Source organism: Rhipicephalus sanguineus, chromosome 1 (assembly GCF_013339695.2).
Source record: "Rhipicephalus sanguineus isolate Rsan-2018 chromosome 1, BIME_Rsan_1.4, whole genome shotgun sequence".
Classification (NCBI taxonomy): domain Eukaryota; kingdom Metazoa; phylum Arthropoda; class Arachnida; order Ixodida; family Ixodidae; genus Rhipicephalus; species Rhipicephalus sanguineus.
The window spans coordinates 232,598,936-232,621,397 of record NC_051176.1 but is presented as its reverse complement, the minus strand read 5'-3'; the positions used below and the strand labels follow the sequence as shown (position 1 = coordinate 232,621,397).

At 45.9% G+C, this 22,462-nt stretch overlaps 3 protein-coding genes across 3 annotated transcripts in view; 1 reads left to right on the top strand and 2 right to left on the bottom strand.

Moving 5' to 3' along the window:
- The window catches only part of LOC119374539 (CD109 antigen), a 200,298-nt gene extending 189,249 nt beyond the window's left edge, over nt 1-11,049 (bottom strand). The window contains exon 1 of the mRNA XM_037644681.2: nt 10,759-11,049. The gene's annotated coding sequence lies outside the window, so the exon portion shown is untranslated. The remainder of the gene's footprint in view (nt 1-10,758) is intronic.
- Nucleotides 11,050-11,614: 565 nt separating this feature from the next.
- LOC119374520 (transmembrane protein 231) lies at nt 11,615-17,951 on the top strand. Its single transcript, XM_037644659.2, has 7 exons — nt 11,615-11,777; nt 11,949-12,106; nt 12,305-12,433; nt 14,540-14,683; nt 14,793-14,874; nt 14,938-15,040; nt 17,238-17,951. The coding sequence occupies exons 1-7, from the start codon at nt 11,639-11,641 to the stop codon at nt 17,377-17,379; spliced, it is 897 nt and encodes a 298-aa protein (XP_037500587.1). The 5' UTR covers nt 11,615-11,638; the 3' UTR covers nt 17,380-17,951.
- Nucleotides 17,747-22,462, bottom strand: part of LOC119374530 (dysbindin protein homolog) — a 26,484-nt gene continuing 21,768 nt past the window's right edge. The window contains exon 9 of the mRNA XM_037644669.2: nt 17,747-18,060. Coding sequence (XP_037500597.1) covers nt 18,011-18,060 — 50 coding nt within the window. The 3' untranslated portion in view covers nt 17,747-18,010. The remainder of the gene's footprint in view (nt 18,061-22,462) is intronic.

Below are 22,462 nucleotides of genomic sequence, written 5' to 3'. Positions count from 1 at the left end.
GGAATATCTGGTAGGAGAGAGGAAAGCAAAAGAAGCATGCTAAGGGATCCTTCTCCTGAGAACAACGAGCGACAGGTCGCCGTTGGCGAGATCGCGCCAGAGAAAGGCCCGCTGTTTCAAGAGAGCATGAAAGCAGAGAAGGTTGAGAATGAGGCCTTAGCCGGTCTAGAGTTAGGGTCAATTCCAGAAGACGTTCCTTTCGTGGACGAGGTTGGTACCAGCCGCCCTAATGGGCTCAAGGAGAAGCCGGAAACCTTCCTCGTGCCTCGAAAGGACGTTTCTGAACCGTCAGAAGTAAACACTGTTAGCGTGGTGGCTGACAATGGCAAAGACGCGACGCTTCAAGGGTTAGGCGATACCGTCGGTGAGGGCACAGCATTAGATTTTATCGGCGTTGACGCAGATAATTTGGCCCGACAGTCCGACGTAACGGAGAATTCAGGTATGCGCGAGATGGAAGGTGTAGCGGAAACACCAACGAGCTGCACGGCTCCGCATGTCGCGACCCGAAGCGAGGATGAAAGCGTCGTGAGAAAGAATGTTTGCCGAAAGCGCAGAAAAAGAAAGAGGCGAAAGCGTTCGGCGGACGTTTCGGAACCGTCAAAAGTAGACACGGTTAGCGGGGCGGCCAACCTTAGCAAAGACGCGACGGTTCAGGGGTGCAGCGATGCCATCGGAGAGGGCCCAGTTTCAGATTTTGTCAGTGTTGAGACAGATGCTGTGGCCCTACCGTCCGACGTGGCGGAGAAATCGAAAGGCTTGCGCGAGAAAGAATGTGTAGCACAAGCACCAACTAGCTGCACAACTCCGCATGTCGCGACCCGAAGCGATGATCGAGGCATCGAGAGAAAGGAGGTCCGCCGACATCGTAGAAAGGGAAAGCGGCGGAAGCATTCGGCTCAGCGTAAGCTTAAGAAAGGTCCCACCCCGGCGCGAGAAAGACGCAAGCGTAGGCCAACGGACAGTTTGCGGAAACTTAAATTGAGGCATTCATTCATCCGCAAGCTGCGCGAGAGGCGCAGAGGGAGAAAGCAAGGTGCGCTCCCACTACGGAAGGCGAGGTTGAGATTGGCAGTTTCGGGAAAGCACCTGGGTCAAAGTCGAAAGACCAGGGTACGGCGGGTAACAAAGCACCGCGCGGAGGCGAGAACAAAGGGAGAATGGACAGGGTTCCCCCCCCGTTTCTGGCATTCCATTCGCCTTCCAGAAGGGAGCCGGCCGAAGTGCCGAATGAAGAGTGACTGTGGAATGCCGCTGTTGGCTCGTGCATGTTGTAGCCTCTGGCGAGCTAGAAAGCCGGCTGGACCGCGGCCCCATCGGGTACGATTCAAGCGAATCTAATTGAGAAAAGGGGGAACGGTCAGTTCGAGTAATTTTGCACGTGCGGGCAAACTAGGATTACTGATTTTTTTTGTTAGGAATGTAGAATTCAGCCAGTTTATTTTTGTGTGTTACTAGATGCGGTGTAATGTTTTAAGAAGAAAACCCGCGCAGTAGTAAAGGCTGAAGAGAGCATCGAAGTTCTTTAATCATTAGGATGAACTTCTGAAGAAGGTATTTTTTTTTGCGCGCGAAACTTGTAATTTTTCTAGTTTTGAAAGGTTTATGTGCGATATCGTATGCGTTCACTTCCATGTCGATTTGGGGTGAATAAGCATTTGAGGAGAGATATCTGCATCAGTTTCCGAAATGAGTTTGGCACTGAGCGGTGCAGTTTTCGTTACGCGCTATTGGAATTGACAGGCATTTGGTGCAAGGTTTTAGCATAAAACCAATGCAAATGTTTGAGGTGCTTTTGAAGTGTATTGCACCTGGGGTTATTTTTTTTTGTTGTTGTTGTTGTACAATGTGCGTTGTAACGTAACGTAAGGATCAGGTTTTAGAAGAACTTAGAGGGATTAGGTGAAGTGGTTAGTTGTACTTTGTCTTTTGCAACGCTATAGGAATAAGGTATTGAAGCGCTCAGGAGAGCACAGCGGGTTTTATCAGAGGCGTTGGCATGGGCAGGTAGCTTTAACCGAATGAACCTGTTAGAAGACAGTGTTTATCCCATTATGTTTTGTTCTTTTTTGTGTGAGGAGTTAATGATCGAGTGATCACATGAGCGGGACAGTAAGGTTTCCGAACGTTACGGCGTGAGCGATCGTTCAGAGGTATGTGACGTGGTCGAACCTTTTGATAGGGTTCTGACTGTAAAGGATGAGAAGATCGTTTGCAGGTGCAATCGTAGACTATTTAGGTCACGGCGTAGGCCTAGGTTACAGGAAACCTAGTGAGCTTGAGAGCTCAGCAGTAGCAGACTATCCGCGGCCCAAAACAAAGACGGACGAAGGGGCGTTTTGGGGCTCGCTGGAATGCAGTCTTTGCATCGGGAGTTTATTCATCGTTGGCCACCCCTTGACCGATGTTGTTCGCGGGGAACAGGCAAAAGTAGTCTAAGATGAAAAGAAGGAGGCTGCCTTCTTAAGCGTGAAGGCGGTAGTGATTAACCGTCCGGTTTTGCGAGCTCCCGTTTTCGACCGAGAGTTCACGGTCCAGAGATATGTGAGTGATAGAGGCCTAGGTGCCGTTCAATGTTAGAAGGATGACGAAGGTAATGAACATCCCGTGCTCTACCTGAGCCGAAAATTGAGTTCTCGAGAGATGGCGTACTGCGCTTCAGAAAGGGAGTGCGCTTGCATTGTGTGGGCCATTCATTAGTTGCAGTGTAATCTCGGAGGCGTCAAATTCAGCGTAGATACGGACCGTTATCCCCTTGCCTGGCTGCAAACCGCGACATCTAAGAACAGTCACCTTCTGAGGTGGAGCTTGATTTTTAGGTAATATCTTTTCGACATTAAGGATAAGAAGGGCAAAATTTGAGTGGAAACGCTGACGCGCTTAGCCGCTCTTTCTAAGCGAGTCTGGGGTGCTCTTCCCAATGTCTTGAAATTGATATATGAGTTTTTTTTTCGTGCAACTATTTGTGTGTTTGAGTAATGTAGCACGTTTGGCTTCTCAGCATAAGTGAGTCCTGAGAGTTTTGAGTGTCAGCTTTTCGTATAAAGCTAATAATGAAAATTTGTTTATCAACCCTCTTTTGGCCTGGTTTGCTCGGAGGCGGCCGAGTGCTTGCTCTGCATGTGGTTGAGTTTCAGAGAGGCCGCAGAAGTTGGGTTGCAACTGACCAGACAATGCTTCAAGCGAAGTCGAGCTTTGGGCTTTCAACGGTGGCGAATTTCGTCGACCCTTCGAGCAGCAGCGTTGGCTGCTGCCCTCCGTTTCTCCACTGGCGAGGGAGGAGGCTGTTATGACCGGCTGTCGGTGGCGAAGCACTGACCAAGAGAATCGGCGGACGAGGTGTTCTCCCGCTGCTAGAACACCTGTATCCTTCCTGGAAACGAAATTCCTGGGACAGTGAGTGACCAACAATGGGCAGAATCTCGGCCTCAAAGTCTGGGACGGCGATGCCGGAGACAATGGACCACCTGGGCTTGGCTTGGTACGCTGCCGAAGCCACCTGACGGGCATGTTTGGACGGGAGTCTGCGCAACCCTTTCGCTGCGTCGGGAAAAGATCTGCATGGGCAAGCACGAGGAACCTGTTCTGCTTCTCCCCCACCTGCGTGTCGACAACCGCAGGACTCTTGCCGCTTCAAGTGTGCCATGACCCCTCCGCGACAGTGAAATGGACTGTGCCATGGTGGGAGGTGTCGTGTGTGTGATTGGTGGTCATCAAGAGGGAGGAGCCAAACTGAGGGGTTAAAACGACGATGCTGAGTGAGAAATGGGGCTCTGAGCCCTCGGTAACAGGCTCATCCAATGCGCTCGTCGCTGAACTCTTTCCTTGTAACTATGTAATTGAGTGTACGAAAAGTGGCAGTAAACTTGTTATTGTTTTCCCAACTTGCTAGCATCAGTTCCTCAACCCGGAGACTCGACTACGCTACCAAACGGAGTCCGGGTACGACGCTGCCCTCTCGTAGCAACAGCATGGTTGTCGAGAAGGGGCGGATCCAAACACACCGGCACGACAACTGGAGTCAGCGGTGAGGTTGATACAAATACCCGGTCGCAACATGGTCGACACTAATCCGGAGTCTCCCATGACGTGCCTTATAATCGTATCATGGTTTTGGCACGTAAAACCCCAGAAAATATTATTACACGCATAATAATAATTGTGGGGGCCTTACGTCGCAAAACCACGATAGTATTATGAGGGACGTCGTAGTGGAGGGCTCCGGAAATTTCGACCTAAGCGCACGCGGGCCTCTAGCATTTTGTCTCCATCGAAACGCGGTCGGGATTCGACCTTCGGGTCAGCAGTCGAGCACCATAGCCACTAGTCCACCGTGGCGGGTTTACTGCGACATGCACCTGCATGCAAAGAGCAGCCCTTCCCCTCCTCACCGAATCATTTAATATCTTCTGAATCCGCGGAAAGCGATGTAATGCGACGGACGACGCTGTAAAAGCGAGTACGGCTAAACACGGAACGCGTTCCTTATTACTCGCGAGCGCTAATGAGGTGCCATTCCAGTACGTTGACATCTCAAGCCACACTGATGTGTCGGTGATGACCTGCAGCAAAACAGAGAAATGACACCATGAAGAGAGCGAGACTGCAGGTTTACAACAACGCTTCGACAGTGAATAAGCAGCCAGGGAATGCAAGGCTCATCTGACGCGACGAAGTAGCGTGCCGTCACTCGGGCGCAACGTTCCTAGATTCTCGGTGGCCATGGAGTTGGGCTGCCGAGTACGAGATCGCTAGTTGGGACTGCTGGTCGCGGCGGTTGCATGTGTTCCTACGAGGGCGGGACCCAAACACGTTCGTTTGCCTATAGTTATGAAATCAAAACCAGATGCATACACACAAGTTTGCCACACAGTGTTGCTTTGCAGGTTAAATCCAACCCCTCATCACTTGCGCGTGCATATACGGGGGCCTCCATTTTCCAATGTTCATTTTCAATTCTCTTCGCCCTTCGTCGCTCGTTCGTATAGAAGTTGCACGCGGCCGTTATCGCTGGAATCGGACACTCGGCGCACCGCGAATGGAAAATGAAACATAACGTTACAAAATACCGGCCCTGTTCACAGTCTGTAGACTTTATATCCGCTGCGCTATGACAGTCGTTCTTCTACCATTCCACGAACGTAAAAGACCCAAACTAAAACGCAAGCACGATACCACGGGACACAAGTAGGCGCATTGGGAATTTGCATACCTTGAGAGCAGGCCACCGAAAGAATTCAGGGAGATACAAAGAAAAGCGCTAAATGTATGCGTGCGTGACGTTATAACATACGCGAAGCCGCCGCGCGCTTATACATTAGGCAAATAAATGCGGAGGTTCGCAACTGCTTGGCTTCTGACTAAGAAGCACTGGCGCGAAACGTCTCTGAGAAAACAGGGAGCGGCCGGCAACCACGAAATTCATCGCAGACAGACGGGAAATCACTACCAGGACTCCAAAACCCGAGCATTCTGATCTTCCGTGAACATTCGCTGCCTGCATGCCGCTTCGGACGTTTGCCGCGGAGGCACCGAGGGCCGAGAAATTTCTAAGCAAACAAGCTTACTTTCAGAGGTCTACTCCATACATCATCATCATTTTCAGCTCACTTTGTGCCCGATATTCCATTCACCAAAAAATAAAATTGACGTTACAGAATAAGAAAAAAAAAATGAAATGAAAAAGCCTGTGAGAGGATGTCATGCTTGGTTGCGACCTAGATGTAAAACGGTAAGAGCCCATGATGCCCTGACTAAGAATTACAGCAATTTGAATGTGTTTAATGGGCGTTAACTAGAGTTGATGGGTGTGTTCGAAGTGGTTTTGTAAAACCTCGACTTGTATCATTATCTTTAATTCGCCGCAATGCATGATGGCCAAGTTCGTTTCTTGACAAACTATAAGCTCCGCGATCGGCGTGAGTAGTGATCAGCAGGATATGACCTATCGCCATTCAAGTACACTCTCCACGAGCGGGCTGAGGAACAGTGACAACCGAATAATAAGGTGGCAAATATACGCCGTTGTCCACAGAATATAAAGTGGTTGCACGCTAGCTAGCTGCTCCCGTTCGTTCATTGCCGCCGCATCATAGTCGTCACGGCAGTGGAACATGTATAATAATAATTGTTTGGGTTTTGCGTCCCAAAACCACGATATGATTAAGAGACGCCGTTGTGGAGGACTCCGGAAGTTTCGACCACCTGGGGTTCTTCAACGTGCACCTAAATCAAATAAGCACACGGGCCTCTAGCATTTCGCCTCCATCGAAATGCGGCCGGGATTCGATCCCGCGGCCTTCGGGTCAGCAGTCAAGCACCATAACCACAAGACCACCGCGGCGGGTAGGCAGCGGAACTGTTTCGTCGTCGATGTCTCTCGAGCACCATGGGCCGAATTCACGAAGTTTTTCGCTCGTAAGTGGTCTTTGCTATTTGCTGGCCAGCTTCGCTAACGATATGTCCATAGGATTGGTTGAACGTTATTAAACGTGAATACGAGCGCATGTTTTGCAGCGCGGGGGCATACGGGAGCATGCTACAACGCAGTTTTGTGGGCGCGGCTTTTTTTTTTTTTTAAATAGAATTCTGAAGTGCGAAGGCCGGTCGCAAATAAACAAACGGTGTTCGTAGGAAATACAGGAAGAGCAGCAGCCGCGACCAATGCGATGTCGTGACATATACGTATAACAAGCATACTACATTAACATATGTCGCGCCTTCGGCTCGTGTGCGTTTAGCTACCGCCCGTTTTCAGACAAGGAAACCCGGCAGGCACGCGATCAAACACGGTCATACACGGCGCGCCGCACATCCGTCCAGACACAGGAAGCGGCGGATCATCCCCCTTCAGCCGACTCGAAAAAAAAAAGGGGGGGGGGTGCCGAAGAAACGCGACTCGCGCGTGACAGTAGAGAGCAGCACCACGGTCGCGAAGACGTAAGCGCAGGGGCGGGTGAAGAGAGTCCGAGCGTATAATTAATGGCAGGCGCCGACCGGCAGGGTACGCGCTGACCGGGTCCCACCTTTAATGGGTTTACCGACGTTATCGACAGTCAAGGACTCGGCGAGAACGATTAATCGATTCGTTCACCTTTATCTCCTTGTCGGCGCCCGTGCTCCAAAACCAGCGGCCGACTTGGGCAAACTAACGAGCACAGCGCGTGCCGAGCGGTACACGCTGCGGATGGGCGTCGACGGGAGATTGACGCGCGGAGCATCTATAGTCCAATCTCGCCGCTAATTCTTCGGCGTGAAGTAGCACCACCACCTTATGTTACGCAAAACGCGGCTCGAGGAAGCAGAGCGAACATATACGGCGGCAGAAAAGGCGACCATCACTAAACTTATATCACACAGGATTCGACCTCTATCGAACTAATCACGTTGAGCCCATATGGTGGTGAAAAGATTCGCAAATTTTCTCGACTTCGACCCCGCTCTACTCAATCGCCACTGTCAATCAGGATAAAAATTTTCGCGCGCATGATATGCCTTGTACGCCGAAGCTCAGCCTGGAATGAGTGAGAGCCATGCGTACATAAAAACGCTCCTTAGGAAAGCTGCCATGACGAAGTCTTATTACACAGTAGTGCATACCCAGTGCCGGAGGAGCAAAAAAGAAGGAAGGAAACCGTCCTTGGTAAAGTGCTGCGCTTCCTACAATGATGGATCATTACCAACTAGCCCGATCAAATTTCCTGTTGAGGTGAACCCCGTGCACATTCAGTTTGCTTGCCTCACGCAAGGGAAAAGGAGGTTTAATGGATGAAAGAAAGGCGACGGAGGGAACGTACTGCCAGTGAGGACATACGCAGCTGTAATTAGCGCATTTTCCTCACCTCAAACCATTAGTACGTGAAAGAGGTTCAATGAAAAGCGGCCTATACCAATTCAGTGTGATATAGCAGTTTGAAGTTGTAAAATACGCGGATTTCTGTAACCCACAAGGGGTGCTAACACAGCACAGCGCTGTGGGAGGTGGGGAGGGTAGAAGTGAAAGACAGAAGAAAGTAGAAAGAGGGGTAGTGGTTTTCTATAACGAAAGACGCCAATGCCTGCAGCACACGGCGGAGCTGCTCCGAATACGCCAATGAAAGATACGGGAGGCACTCTCGATCTAACAATGGAATAGACTCGCGCGCAAGGAGCAGAAAAGCTGCTACAAGAAGTGCTCTGAATATGCCACTGGAATTCGCCAATAAGCGAGCGCGGCCAACATGCCCGGCGCAGCGCGCGTCGTGGGGAGGACGGGGAAGGGGAGCGAAATGTCGGAGAGAGAGAGAGAGAGAGAAGGAGAGCACACCTTTCCGAGGAAGAGTACAAGTACACAAGGAGTTGAGCTGTGCACCAGCGAGGGTGGCAGGAAATAGCGCCTTTTTCTCATCTAACCTAAAGATAGAGGGTCTTTAATCGAGCGCCAGGTTGGGTATACTTCCACTCCCCCCCCCCCCCCTCACACACACACATTAGAACAAGCAATTGGTGCCGGCGGCACTGGGAATCGAACCCAGTATCTCCAGCGAAGTCGGCGTGGAAGAAGCTGCATACAGACAAACACGCACGTTACAAACTGGGTGAAGTTCGCGAAGATTTAAAAAAAAAACGTTAATAGTCCATGCTTCACTTGTCGAACAGAAATGCTGCCCAGAATAGACTTCCAACCATATTCTAGTTTGGTCGTTTCAATAGGTAATATATACGAAGAAGATTATCAGGCATTTATGCTAAAGCCTGAGTGAAGACCAAGGCGACTAGTCCAGATCAGACCGGCCTCATGCCCGTGATCACCTACTTGCCACCACAAGATCGAGAGGTCAGTTAAACACTACTAACTTTCACATCCTCTCACACCTTCTCAGAAAGCATGTAGTCCGTCTGCGTTTGAGCGGTTCAGCAGAGAAATGCTTCTACTTGCATCTAACACCAGCTGAAGGATCCGCACAGTTGCGACTTCGGCGACCTGAACAGTAAGTAAGTGCTCTGGCGCGCAACAAGTGTAGACGGCTGCGATCCACTGACCAGCAGTTATCTTAATTTTCTTTTCCAAGGGAGGGGGGGGGGAGGGGGAGAGGGTTCGAACCCCCATTATGTGATTGTGTGCGTGTCGGACACACACACCCCATGCGTGTGCGCACGTATATGTATATATATATACATACAAAATGTAAAGATTTTGGGGGCAGGGGGGTTGAACCACCCCCACCCCCTCCAAACAACTTCCCTGGTTATGCCACTTCCCGCGTTGGCGCTCTCTCTAAGCGTATAAAACGCCGAGTGGGCCATATGAATAAATTAATTGAATAGGCTCAGTAATGCCACATATCAATGGCACTGAACAGACCCATAGCTTTGCCATTTATCTGACACGCGACCGTTCAGGATCATGAAAAAGAGTGCACATTCACCGAAGCAACCTCCGAAGCTTGCAATATGAATGACGTGCGTGTCGCACATTTGCAGAGAAAATACAAAGATGTTCTCCTTGGTCCCCGCATTTTTTTTTTTATCGTTTCATCACTTCACGTGAGGCACCGCTAAAATAATGGTATTGCGATCAAAGCACTGCTATAGTCCCCCGAAACTGAACACCATGAATTCAGCGGTGCCAGAAAGCCAGCGACAGAGCCGCTATTAAAATGCATGGAGAGCGCACATGCTTCGGCTGTCTCAAGCTAACGAAGGATGCCTTGCGAGTCATGCCAGTGGCATCCGGCGCGCCAATTCTCCGCGAGACCTTGATACCGCCTGAATCATGTCCCAGCCGACGGATCCTCCTCCTCCGTGTTACCTGCGTATTCGCCTGCGCGCACCCGTCAGCGACAGCGCGCGATTCGAAGTACCGAAAGGAGCTCCTCGCGGCATTCCGATATCGAGAACGACGCAATGAGGGAAGGGGTGAAAACAAAGAGAAGCACTGAACAATTGAAACTTCATGCAGAACGCTGGAGATAAAACGTTGTTGGCTCAGCTCAGAGAAATGCTTCGGACATGTGCAACAAACGTGCCTACGTAGCACAGGGCAGAGACGAGGCTTTCTCGACGTCCGTCGTAATCTAGTTAAATAAGCTCAACATGGCGACCGTCGCATATGAGTACACTGCACCGGTTGTTTCGGATTCACCACCCTAAGTCAAAGAATGGATAAAGAACAGCAGGCACGAACGTGAGGTACAAGATTATGCTGGATGCCAGAACGACGCCACCACGACGTAAAAACGTAAGTACCGTAAAACAAAGAACTATAAAGTTCCCCGAAAGAAGTTATGAGGAGTATAATCCGCGAAAGGGTTTTCTGAAAGTGACATGCCGCATTGTAGACACCATCCGATGCAACTTTTTCTAGGTTTATTAACTTTGTTATTTTTAATAGACCGCGTTGACTGAAGGAGATGAATACAGTAGTTAACTCTCTTCACCTTCTAACGTTTTTACTCCATTCATTTAAGAAGAGAGCAAAAACGTGGTTGAGTTTCGCCTTTATCACATGATTAAAACTGCGGAATGAACACACTATTATATAAACGGTGGGGTCAAACTGCTTGGCCAGGCTTCACATCATGTTAACACAAGTGATCTCGCGATGGGAACCAACAATGTTGCGTAGTAAGGCGGCTTATTTAACCACCTGTAGCGGGGTCACAAGGTCTCACAAAGAGGTACGCAGAAAAAAAAAAAAACTAATTTTTTTTCTGCCTGCCTCCGCCTAAAGGCACGATGGTCCAGTCTCTCTGGGTCAAATGAAATCGAGTTACTCACCTTGCGATGTTCGTGACAGCAATCAAACGGAGCTGCGTTGGAATGCGTCAATCGGTTCCCACCGGACGCCGGTTTGAAGGCGCTAGCCCGAACACACTAACGCCGTTGGAAATCCCGGCATCGGTTCGGTAACGCATACGATCACCACTGCCACAGCGCAGAAATCGCTCAACAAAGGTTTAACTTTCTCCCAAGACCTTTCACAACGGCTTTGCGTCTGCACAAAGGAAGCACGACAATATTCCGCGCGAGTGTATCTTCACTTTGCCGATTCCGCAAACTTCGCTTTGTCGATGCCAAAGTTATTTCACACTTTGCCGCGCAGGTATCGCGGCTACGGACAGCAGCGGCACCTGCGCAAAACCGGTTTTCTCATTCGTGTGCCCGTGGCTCCCTCTTGCGAACTTATTAGATACGATAGCAAGACAAATAACGAAAAACAATCCTAGCCTTCGGCAAAGGCATGGCAATTTAGCTTAGTATTACTATTGGGATAAATTGAAATTTAGGAAGAAATAAGGAGGTGTCCAAAGTTTGATTTTTATGGCGTGTCTCTGTATTCAGCAATCGCTTCCGCCGCAGGCAGGCGTTAGAACTATTGCCTTTAAGATTCGTACCTGTTAACCGGAAGCACCGCTTAGCTTGCAAACGCGCATGACAAACGCCAATCTCAAAGGCAACGCCTTTGCAAGCTAGATTCACGAATCTTTAAAACATGACTACAGTACACTACGCATTGATGAAATGACGTGGTTTTTACTCTCAAATCAGTTTCGCTTTCTGATGCCGTTTTTATAGCTAAATAATTACGTCGGCCTTTCTCGTGCCATCTCGCCAATCGCATCGCTGTGGCTATCAATTGTTGTGTACAAAATTACAAATGGCGGTTTACACATTATTTTGCGAAGGCGTTCACCGCAAGCATAAAGCAAGCCTATGCTCGAAGGCGACTGTGTTTGTTGTGTTTCTAAGCTTTGCAACAGTCGTAATTCCATTCATCTTTGCTTACAAGGACCTAGGCATGTATTATAATTGCTTTTTCCCCCTAGTTCTTGCTCATTGTTTATAATGAGCGCTGATGCATATACATTTTGACTCGTCTGCAACATATGACAGCAGCTTGTCAGTGAGCGCTACTGTCGCGAATTTCCGTAAACCTCCTACTTATTGACACGCTTTGTGGCTTTCAGGGTTCTGGAAGAAGCTAGATCAGTACCAAGAACAGCCTGAAGTTCGCTTCAAACGTCGTCTGATAGTTGTACTAGAAGGTGGCGAGGGACTCGTATTTTGGAGTTCTTACCCTTTCTTAAACTTTCATGCTACAGGATTGAGCGTGCCCTCTGTAGAGGTGAGTGCGTCTTGTGAAAAGTAGGAGTTATTCGAAATAAGCTGACTCGTTACTCTCGTTACTCGACTATTGATTTGCGCACGGGCTGTTCGTCGCTTTCACATGCGAAGCTCAGTTAAAATAGTGCACTGCCGGGATGGTTGAAGCATTTGAAGGCTGTAGAGCAGTTACATAATTTCACACTGCTTTCCCCAACAGGATATGGAAGAAGACTTCGATTACGATGGGAAAATGGACGAGCTGAGTCTGGGCATTAAAATGCCGCTACCAAGAAAGTTCGACGTGCTTTGTGTGAAAATCCTTCTTCTATTTGATTGTAGGATTGCGGTAAGTTCTACATTTGCTTATGAGTGCAATGCTGTGCTAGGCTAGAGATTCACCACAACACAATTATTTAAGCGTTTTACAAGAAATAAAAGTACGTTAAAACAAAAAAAAAGTCAACAATATAGGGAAACGGAGTGCTCATTGGATTGAGGAGTTTCTCACAAGAGATCTTGGGTGAAATTTTATCCTTGCGAATTTCTAGTACATGACCGAAACAAAATACTAAGGATACTTACCGCTATGCTTGCGTTTCACTGTGGTCGCCTCGTTACCTTCTACTCTGTTGATGTTCAAATTTCTTTTGACCTTATACATGGCTTGCACCTACGTCACTTGATGTCACTGCTCGGAGCGAGTCAGCCATATTGGTGCACAGGCAGTTAGACCTTGTTCAGCGCTGCCTCGCCGCACCGGCGAGTTTATCCCTCCACTATCGTTATATGCACAGTTGTAGGCTGCTATAATCGCAGCCTGCGATAGAAAGAAGCAGCCCACTAGTATGAGCTTCTTTAGAATACCAAAGGCTATTCAAGGCTAGTGCGAGCGTACGAAAATGCTCAGCGCCAACCGTCGTATGACCTGGCTGGCGCACATAAGGCGTGCACATTTCGACGAAGAAAACCCCAAAGTTTGTGTGTGTGGAGTGCACTTCATAGTAGGCAAGCAAAAAAGAGAGGAGATATGAAGACACTAATTAACGCGATGCTCTTGTGTTCATAGGAAAGCCGCCCGCGTTGTTCGACGAGACGAACCCAGACTGGGTGCTGTCTCTATGGCTCGGCTATAGCTTCAAGCATGCAGGTGCTGCGCGACATAAGCACGCGAAAAACAGCATCACGAAAAGCGGCAAGCGGAGGCCGAATGCAGCTCACTCTCGATGATGGTCCGCATGCAGTGACAAAACCCTCAGCACTACGTTCACACACACGTACATACATCCCTCTATGTTTAGGACAGAACGGAAAGCAAAGGGGATGCGCGATCCAAAAACACGCTACTGCGTGAGCAGCTCGCTGCACTCACATGAAAACTAAGCGCAAACATTAGCATTAGTTGATTTAGCAGCGTTCGTGCACCGCTATTTCATAACTCAGGGCTGGCGAATGGGTCAATTTGATCAACCATTCAACTTAGCTCTGCAAGCACGACCAAATTTACAGTCGCGAAGCTCCTTTGCACACAGGCTCTTTACCCAGCCGCTGGTAAAGTAGTTGTGCGATTCCATTGACTTGTACGCCTTTATTTCGCCCAGAGCAACAAGGTTAGTGCTGAAAACCAAATAGTTCGCGATGTCGCCGTGAGACACTTCTGGGAAGGCGGAGATGTTCGAAGTTGTGTCGGTTCCGGGTCGATGCGTGTAGGGATCCACTCTGTCGCACAACCGCACCTTTTCCTCATAGTGAGAACACGCTTGCCCTATCAGTTCTTAATAGTACGCCGCATTTAATGGCTGCCTTGTGCCAACCGGCGGCAAGATGCACAATAAACGGCTCGCGAAAAAGAAAGCGACTGTGTCAGTGCGGCTCCGTCAGCTCCATCGTACTGAACACTGTGGTCGCATAGCTGGTACATACGGCTTGTCTGTGCAGCTGTTCACCAATATGGCTGCCACAGTAGGACCGCAGCAATGGTGACGTCACGTGCAAGCCATGTATTGTTTTTAAGTGTGCATGAGTACACCAAATCAATTTCATTATTGCATAAAGAAAGTGTTTATCATTTGATGAATGCACTAATATATGCATAAAGGGAGTTGAACATTCTAGAGCACTACAGCAAATACTTTTGAACTTGGCAAAAGCACTTCTTAATAGTAGCCATTTTTCTGCGCACAGTCAAAGCATTGCTTAATTGAAAGGTGCAGCAGTTTGTGTTGCACATACTGCTTTCATGTGCACAATTCAGGATCCACCTGAGAAACACATGGTAGTACACAACTGTTGCTGTGCCCTCTAGCATAAGCGAACAGGATAGATTCCACAGTTTTGTGACTTTCGCTGAAGTTCTTAGGAAGAAAGTATGGACGATGTTATTAGGTGAAGTTCCCTTTTTTTAAAGAGCAAACTCATGGCCTATAGCCTCATTTAACGCCTTCTCAACTTACAGACGTACACCAGGGTCTCATATGAGGGGCTAGCTTTTATAGACCACTCCTCCAGCATTTCCGGCTCGGAACTTTCACTTACAGCAGAATTGAGACTTCATCAGAAGGAACTGCTACGACGTGGGTCACATGACAGCCGCTTTGAGGTATTTGTCTACAGCACGTACACTTGCCATATTGAAACTCTGGCTTATGTTTATGGCAAAGTGATGCAGCTTTAGCAAGTTAAAAAAAGAATGATTTGTTGGTTTTCAGCATTCCATCATCAAACAGGACAGTTCTAGCATGTATTCATTCAGCCTCGACTACATTCTACATGAGTACTCAAAACGAAATGGTGAGTACTTTCTATGCATGTTTAACATCATTTTTTAATGCGATCTATTTCATTGCTTTGCAGTGACAACGCAGCTATCCAATGTTCAAAGTACATGGAGGGCTGCCTCAAATGCTACGCATTTCCTGGCCAAACTGAGGATCAAGTACCCAGTAGAGATTTTGTGGTATCCTTATGTATACATCACATGTAGTAATTTAAGTCTATCTATTAGTATCTGCTGCTTGTTATTTACTGAACTGTTGCCGTCAGCAAAAATTTCAGTTAATTTTTCTTCAACTTGGAATTCAATCTTAACAGTATAGGAAGCAGGTAACGTGAAGAGAAAGAGTGACTTTTTTTTATAAAAGCTTTCACACCTTGCTACACTTACTGCATTAGCACATCAGAATTTCGTTGGTCATTACATTTTTCACTGACATATATTAATTGCACTACAGCTAAGAATTTAAATGTATTGCATAATCTTATCATCAAATGCTGCCATTTCAGATTGCTCGATTTCGTGACGGACTGCTGCACATTGCCATTATTAACAAGAGAGATCATTGGCAAGTGGTTTTCTTTTGTAAAGAAATGGCATCATTAATGTGAATGGCCATCTTGACATCTGCAGGGAATTCAATTGATACATTGCTATGAATTGTGCAAGTGGTGCAACCGCATCATGGTTGTCTAGAGTGCAGGAGCGGTGTGATTCTGAGCCAAACCCTTGGTGTTGCTTTCCAGAGGCAGCTGGAATATTGACATTAGCAAGCATGCTCTACTAGGTGGACAGAATGCCGCCACTTGCGGTCATAGCCATGTGCAACTCCCTCTTTTTGCCGATTCTACCCAGCAACATGGTGAACAAGTGCATATTTTTCTTTGCATGGTGGCGGTTGCTTTGTCACAGGGTAAAGAACAGTTCTGCCTCACAGCCTTGTGGCTATTGTGGTTCTTCTGTTGTAGGGCAGAATCACCAGAAAGAGGAAGCTGTGCATAGCGCATGGCAATGATTAGTGGCGATGCCCTGTCTACCTGGCAGCCTGTATGCGCACGTGCAGTCATTCCAGCTTCCCTTGCACTGTTTGTGTGCTTTAGGCAGCCGTTATGGATGCTATACAGGGCGTTTCAGATAAAAAGCACCAAAGAGTAAAAAGTGAAGCATGGGCACTACACATCTGCAATTAGCGCAGTATTGTTCGGAGCCATATAGAGCACGTCATAATATTTTTTCCAACCCGCAAAGCTCGGCAATTAACAAAAATTGCTTAATGAACTTTTTAAATAATAGCTGTAGAGAAAAATCTTGAATACAAAAGTTGTAGCGTTTGTTCAGAAACATCAAATTTTTCAATTTATGATAAGACGACTCCCATGCTTAATTTTTTTCCGGCCTTTCTTTAAAGTGCGTGAATTTTAAAAAATACCACGTGACTGCCGCCTAACGCACGGCACTTTTAGTGCCCTCAAATGTAAGTTGAACGAATTATCAAAGGCTGCTTGGCGCACGGACATCGATTGAACAGGCTATCGGTGACTGCGATGGACATTAAGCGACGCAAGGAGAAACCATTTCAACAACAACAAAAAAAAACTCAACGAAAAAGTGGCAGCCACGGAGCAAATGCCGCGAGACCATAGACAGCATTTTATGCAGCTTTGGCATTTTTTCTCTTCTTCTCACACCAATGAAGAAGCACATTAAAAGGGGCGAGGGTGACAGTGTGATGAAGGACCGAGATAAAAAATTCACTCACATGTGGCGGCTGCTCTTTCGTAGATTTTTTTCATTTTAGAGTGTACACCCCTGCCATCATTTAGCGTCCATCATAGTTCCCAATAGCCTGCTGAATGGGCCTTCATGCGCGGAGGAGCCTTTCATAATTCATTCAACTTGCATTTGAGGGCACTAAAAGCACCGCGCATTAGACGACAGTCACGTGGTATTTTTTAATATTTGCATGCTTTTTAAAGAAAGGCCGGAAAAAAATAAAGCAGGCAGTTATCTTACCATAGGTTGACAAATTCGATGTTTCTGAACAAGTGTTACAACTTTTGTATTGAAGATTTTTCTCTAGAGTTACTATTTAAAAAGTACATTAAGCAATCTTTGTTAATTGCAGAGCTTTGCAGATAGGAAAAAGTATTCTGACGTGCTCTATGTGGCTCAGAACAATACTGCACTAATTGGAGACGCGTAGCGCCTATGCTTATATTTTAATACTTGGTGCTTCTTAACTGAAACACCCTGTATGTGTCACTCGTGGAGTTTGTGGAAGATTGAATGAGGGGTTGCTTATTACCACTACTTGCTCCTTGAAATATGTTGTACTAAACGTCGATGCACAGCACCTTGGTTTCTTGACATCACTCAACAGGTATCGCCCTGGGGTTTGGCAAGTCCTGAAGCATGCCTGGACCCAGTATTTGGCATTTCTTGCCATTTTTCTTTTACTGGGTGAAAGGATGAAGGAGTTTGTATTTGGGAACCAAATACTCGAAACTTACCCGTCAGTATAGTTGAGAGTGACCAGTACTACCTAATGAATAGATGCTTCCAGCAGTGTGCAGCATGGACACTGGGCACCATATGTACACTCCTTATAGTAATTTGCACAACTCCTACAGCACAGGTCAGTATCAGTTTTGTTCTGTTTTTTTTTCTTATTCCTGCTGTTGCCCTTGCTTTCCACATAAGCTAGGAACACTCAAGCAATTTTCTGTGCTTTAAACAGTTTCAGTTCACTGACACTTAACTTCATGCTGTGCATTCATCTGCAAAGGGAAAAAGGGGGGGTAATTGAGAAGGTACTCCCATAATGGGAAAGGACTTAGGGGCTGTACTTATAAGGTGTTCTGCTTCAGTGTAAAGACAGTTAAGCATCTGCACATTTCATTTATTTATTGTTCTCTTACACTGCAGCACAGTGGTCTGTATATTACATATATATCTCTTTAAGCGCATGCAGGCAAAGCAGGCTTAGTGCATGGACTAGAGGAATGAAACTGCATTAGAAGTCCCAGCATGTGAACATGACATCATGGCTAAAAGCTGCACCATCTTTTGTTCTGCATCCATGGCTCTTGTATATTCCAACAGGCTGCTTATGGAATCAAATGTCATAAGCATGTAAAAAAAAGTCCACCACTTCTACTGTGCCGCTACTTCTTCAATGCTGTCCTCCACTGTTACTGAACCATCTGTAAGAAAGAAGACTACCATAAATACAAAGTTATATAACAGGTGTAGAATACAGCAATGATGTTCAGCAAAAATACCCTTAAGTCAGCATGTGCTGCATCCACTCACGAGACTTGGATACTGAAAGCTCTACGAATTCCAGCCATGGCAGCTTGCCAAAGCAAAATCACGTGTACATCTTTCAACTGCTTATATTGTAGACTCTGGGCATACACTTTTTGTACCACTGCAGTCATGCTTTGTGCCACTCTCAATGGTCATGAGCTCGGAGATTACCTCTTGGAGAGGTGCTAGTGTCAAGAAAAGGTACTTGATGTGCAAACAAAAGACTGTTTTATTTAAAATTTTTTTTTACAAGTCTCTCCAAGACGCTTGTTTCAAGATTGCCCGAACTACCTCTACTTGTATCTGGCTTTCTTCTGGATCATATTCCAGCAGCATTAATAATCTTTAGGATTGTTTTCTACGGGAGTCTCTACTGTTGCAAGGAAGAAGCCTAACATATATATATATAGATTTATCCCATATGGCCAAAGCGGCTCTTGAAGATTTGGGAGCAAAGAATATAATAAATGTGTAGTGCAAATTTCTGACTAGCTTCTGTATGTTACCAGCATATTACTATTGTCTACTTAGAAGTTCATTGCTAAAATAGACACGTAAAAGCCTTCATGGCAACAGGATATAAAAAAAATATTGAAAATAGTGCACAAGCTCCATCCTGTCATCATTGTGGAATGAAAGATGGGAGCTGCTGTAAAACAATTTTAAGATGGAAATGATAGTAATAGTCCTACTTATCCACGGACATTAAGTCTATTCAATCATGGACTCTACCGTTATAAACGTCTGTAAGTCCTACAGATATATTATTCATTGCAATTGTCTCGGTTACAAAGACATGTTTAGGCAAAAAGCAAATGCAGTTTTGGAAAGCCAGGCTATTCAACCTTCCAGGCCCAATGATTCCAACTGGAATCCTCAATTCTGTAGGTCAGTCAGCAAGCATCTGATAAAGTGCTGTTCTTCCCCAAGAGTGCATATTTAGTATCCGCTCTACATATGGTGCCAACCTGGTACACACAACAAAATGAGGTCATGTTTGAACAAAGAAACTGCAGAAGCAATTGCACATTTCGCTGAGGCAGCTTCTTTCACCGTGCATAGATAAGGCATTTATTTTAGTTCTGTGTCGAAAATTTGTATTTTGGCTATTGGGCATTATGCTATCACATCCAAATAACTTTTTAAGTAATAAATTAGTAAGTAAAAGTAATGGAAATATTATTAAATAATTTTGAACTTTAATTACTCTTCATTTAAAAGTGTGAGCAAAGATTTTCTTACTTTTTTTGGACTACCATGATCATGCACATCTCAAATGTAAAAACCAGTTGCTTACATTCAAAATAATTAATTTGGGCCTGAAAGAGTTACTCAAAGGTGGAGTTGACAGTCCTTTGAAATACTGCCGCAGAAATTGCAACAAACACTTTAACATCATGATAAATGGCCATATACTCTGCAATCTTGTTAATAACAAGCATGTTTCCTTGCATGCCTTTAAGATTATTCATGCCCAGCTCCCCTGCTGCAAAGGGGTTGCAATGACATGGAATTATTTTTTGACAGCTGGAAAATGCCATCATTTGACCCATTCCCACATCATCTACATACCCCTTTTATAGACATAGGCTGTGCAGACTCGATAGTGTAAAACAATGTTGAAGATTGACAACTATGAGTACTAATTACCCCAGAAGCTAAACAAAGCTGTGTGCATAGAATTGGCACGGAAGAAAGAGAAACTCCATCACTGCAACCACAAGGAACTATAGGAATCCTTGAAAGCGACAAAGAAAAATGTTAGGTTTCATAGTGATGTTACTACAGCTATATCTGGTAGAGTATGTTAATGAAAATTCATTGAAAAAGCCATTACAGTGATCATTGGACATGTGAGGGGTAAAATGCTTGCGGTAAAACAGCGCCAGTGAAAACAAGGGACCAAACAAAGAGGAACAACACGTACACAGGATGTTGCTCTTCATCTGGTCCCTTGTTTTTGCTGGCACTGTTTTACTGCAAGTATAAACCAACTAGTAGCCCAAAAATATCTTGTTAATCATGCACTAACGGTACTTAGCCACGTGGCTGAAAGATTTGTCAGGTTTTGTGCGTACACCGAGGGTAACATGCATGAATGTTGATTCAGTCCTAAAGACACCCTTGATTGCTCTCTAAGTGAAGAACTCAATATTGCTTGAAACTGTGCACACGTGTAAAAAGTGTTAATATTAACTGGTGAGTGCTACCAGTAGCATTGTGACAGCATTAGCTTGGTGCTGTGAAAACAGGAACCAGAAGTGCTTTTTCGCCAAGAAAATATGTTGTGACTAGGTGTCAAACTCTGTGTCACTAGAATTTTGACTCATACAATGCTGCGACATTTTTTCTATATGAAATGTTTGCAAGAAATTGTATGAGGCAGTATGCATTATTAAACTTTGCCAAATAGCATCCCAGGGCACCTTGCACCCATACACTTATTGTTCTCTTTGTTAGTCTTTCATACCTTTTGCTTAGCGCAACTGCATCAGAACACCTTTCAAGTATGCTTTTCAGCTGCAATGTGATAGAGCTCCCCTAATGTCTGTAGCATTCAGACAGCAAGATCACCACTTCATTTTGTTACCTTCACCCCTGCGTCTTGGTAGAGATAGTAGTTCGTTTTGCTTGCCCTCGAAACACCTACCGTAGTTATGCCTGAACGCTATTTGCTAAAAGAACACCAGGACATAAAATTCATACTGTACTCAGTGCAGCCATGCAAATAATCTGCAACTTCACTAAATACAAGAGTATTTCAGCCAGTGCTACAGCAACAATAAAAAGGTAGAATTTAAGGTCAATAAAAAGTACTTATACTCTTTACAGTCTGTAGTGTTCCTTTAAAGAAAGACAACATACACCTTCCACTCATCCTGCACATCACGACAAAATGCTCTTTTCATTGTGTAGGAAACATATATACAAACTTACGCTGGTATCTACAGGTATATAAGTTCTTGATAAGTTCTTGCACGTCGGCATCCAGCCACGTGGCCTGCTTCTGCCTGAGAAGTACTGCTGCACCCTCAATTATTGCAGAATATGCAGCCCATCATTTCAAGTGCATCCTACTATGACAGACAGTACCATTTTAAGCTAAAGAAGCAAAGATATTTGGCTTACTGCAAAGCATTTTGCCTCATTCCAGGCAAATTGCAGTAGGTGGGTTTCAAGCTTTCTTTTTTCTCCCTCTCTCTCGCTAAAGAAAGTTGAAGTGTCTAAGGGAGACGGGAAATCTCTGTATCAGAGTTTCAATGTAAGATTAGTTGCTACAAGAAATGGAGAATTTGGTCAATCCCGAATGTAAGAAACTGGCACATGACTCGCATTCTAACCGTCTCAGAGCTACCGGTTAGCTTGAGAAGTGTCAGCGTTGGGCCACAGTCGCTGACACTTCTCAAGCTAACCGGTAGCTCTGAGACGGTTAGAATGCGAGTCATGTGCCAGTTTCTTACATTCAGGATTGACCACATTCTCCATTTCTTGTAGCAGCTAATCTTACATTGAAACTTTCCAACACTGCACTGCCATGACTTGTCAAGGATGAACAGGTTCTGCCAATTAGTAGTCAAGGCTCCTGTGAACATGCGAGCCAAACATTATAGCACTGCACGCAGCAAGGAATTTACAATTTTGTTTGAAAGAGCCAAAAATCACTCTCTCTCCTCTCTGCAAAATACGCACTCACGGGGCCAACTTCTTAGTCAGTGGGATAGACACGGCCATTGGCTGATTTTATATTTGCGAAACCGTCCTCAGTGCTACTTATATTGTTTGTGTAGAGTTCAATAAATAAAAAATATGTATGTCTATCTTCAAGGACACCAAAAAAGTATCTCATCATTGCACTTTCAGTCTCGAGCGACGGTTGTCGTCTGCTTGATGTCCTACATTCATGCGATGCGGCACCAGGTGTACTACACCCGTGCTATTGCAGACATAATGTGCCCGAGTTGGCCACTTGTCTTGCAATGAGCCCACTATGACAGTACTTACCGATACATATTGTCATTTTCAAAACCACCAGTACATTTGCCAGTGCACGCTTCCTCACTACTACACGCCTCGCAAGCTAGATACCTTGGCAGGCATCCCTTGGTGCTTAGCCAATTGAAAACACTTAACCCTTTGTATCCCAGCGTCCACATATGTGGACAAAACATATCAGTAAAGTGGGATCAGGCTAGCCAACGCATTGCCTTAAAAATCGATTTGAAATGTTGGCATTACTTCGGAATTGCATAAAAACATCTATATGCATCCACTTCTGTGCACAAACAGCGATAAGTG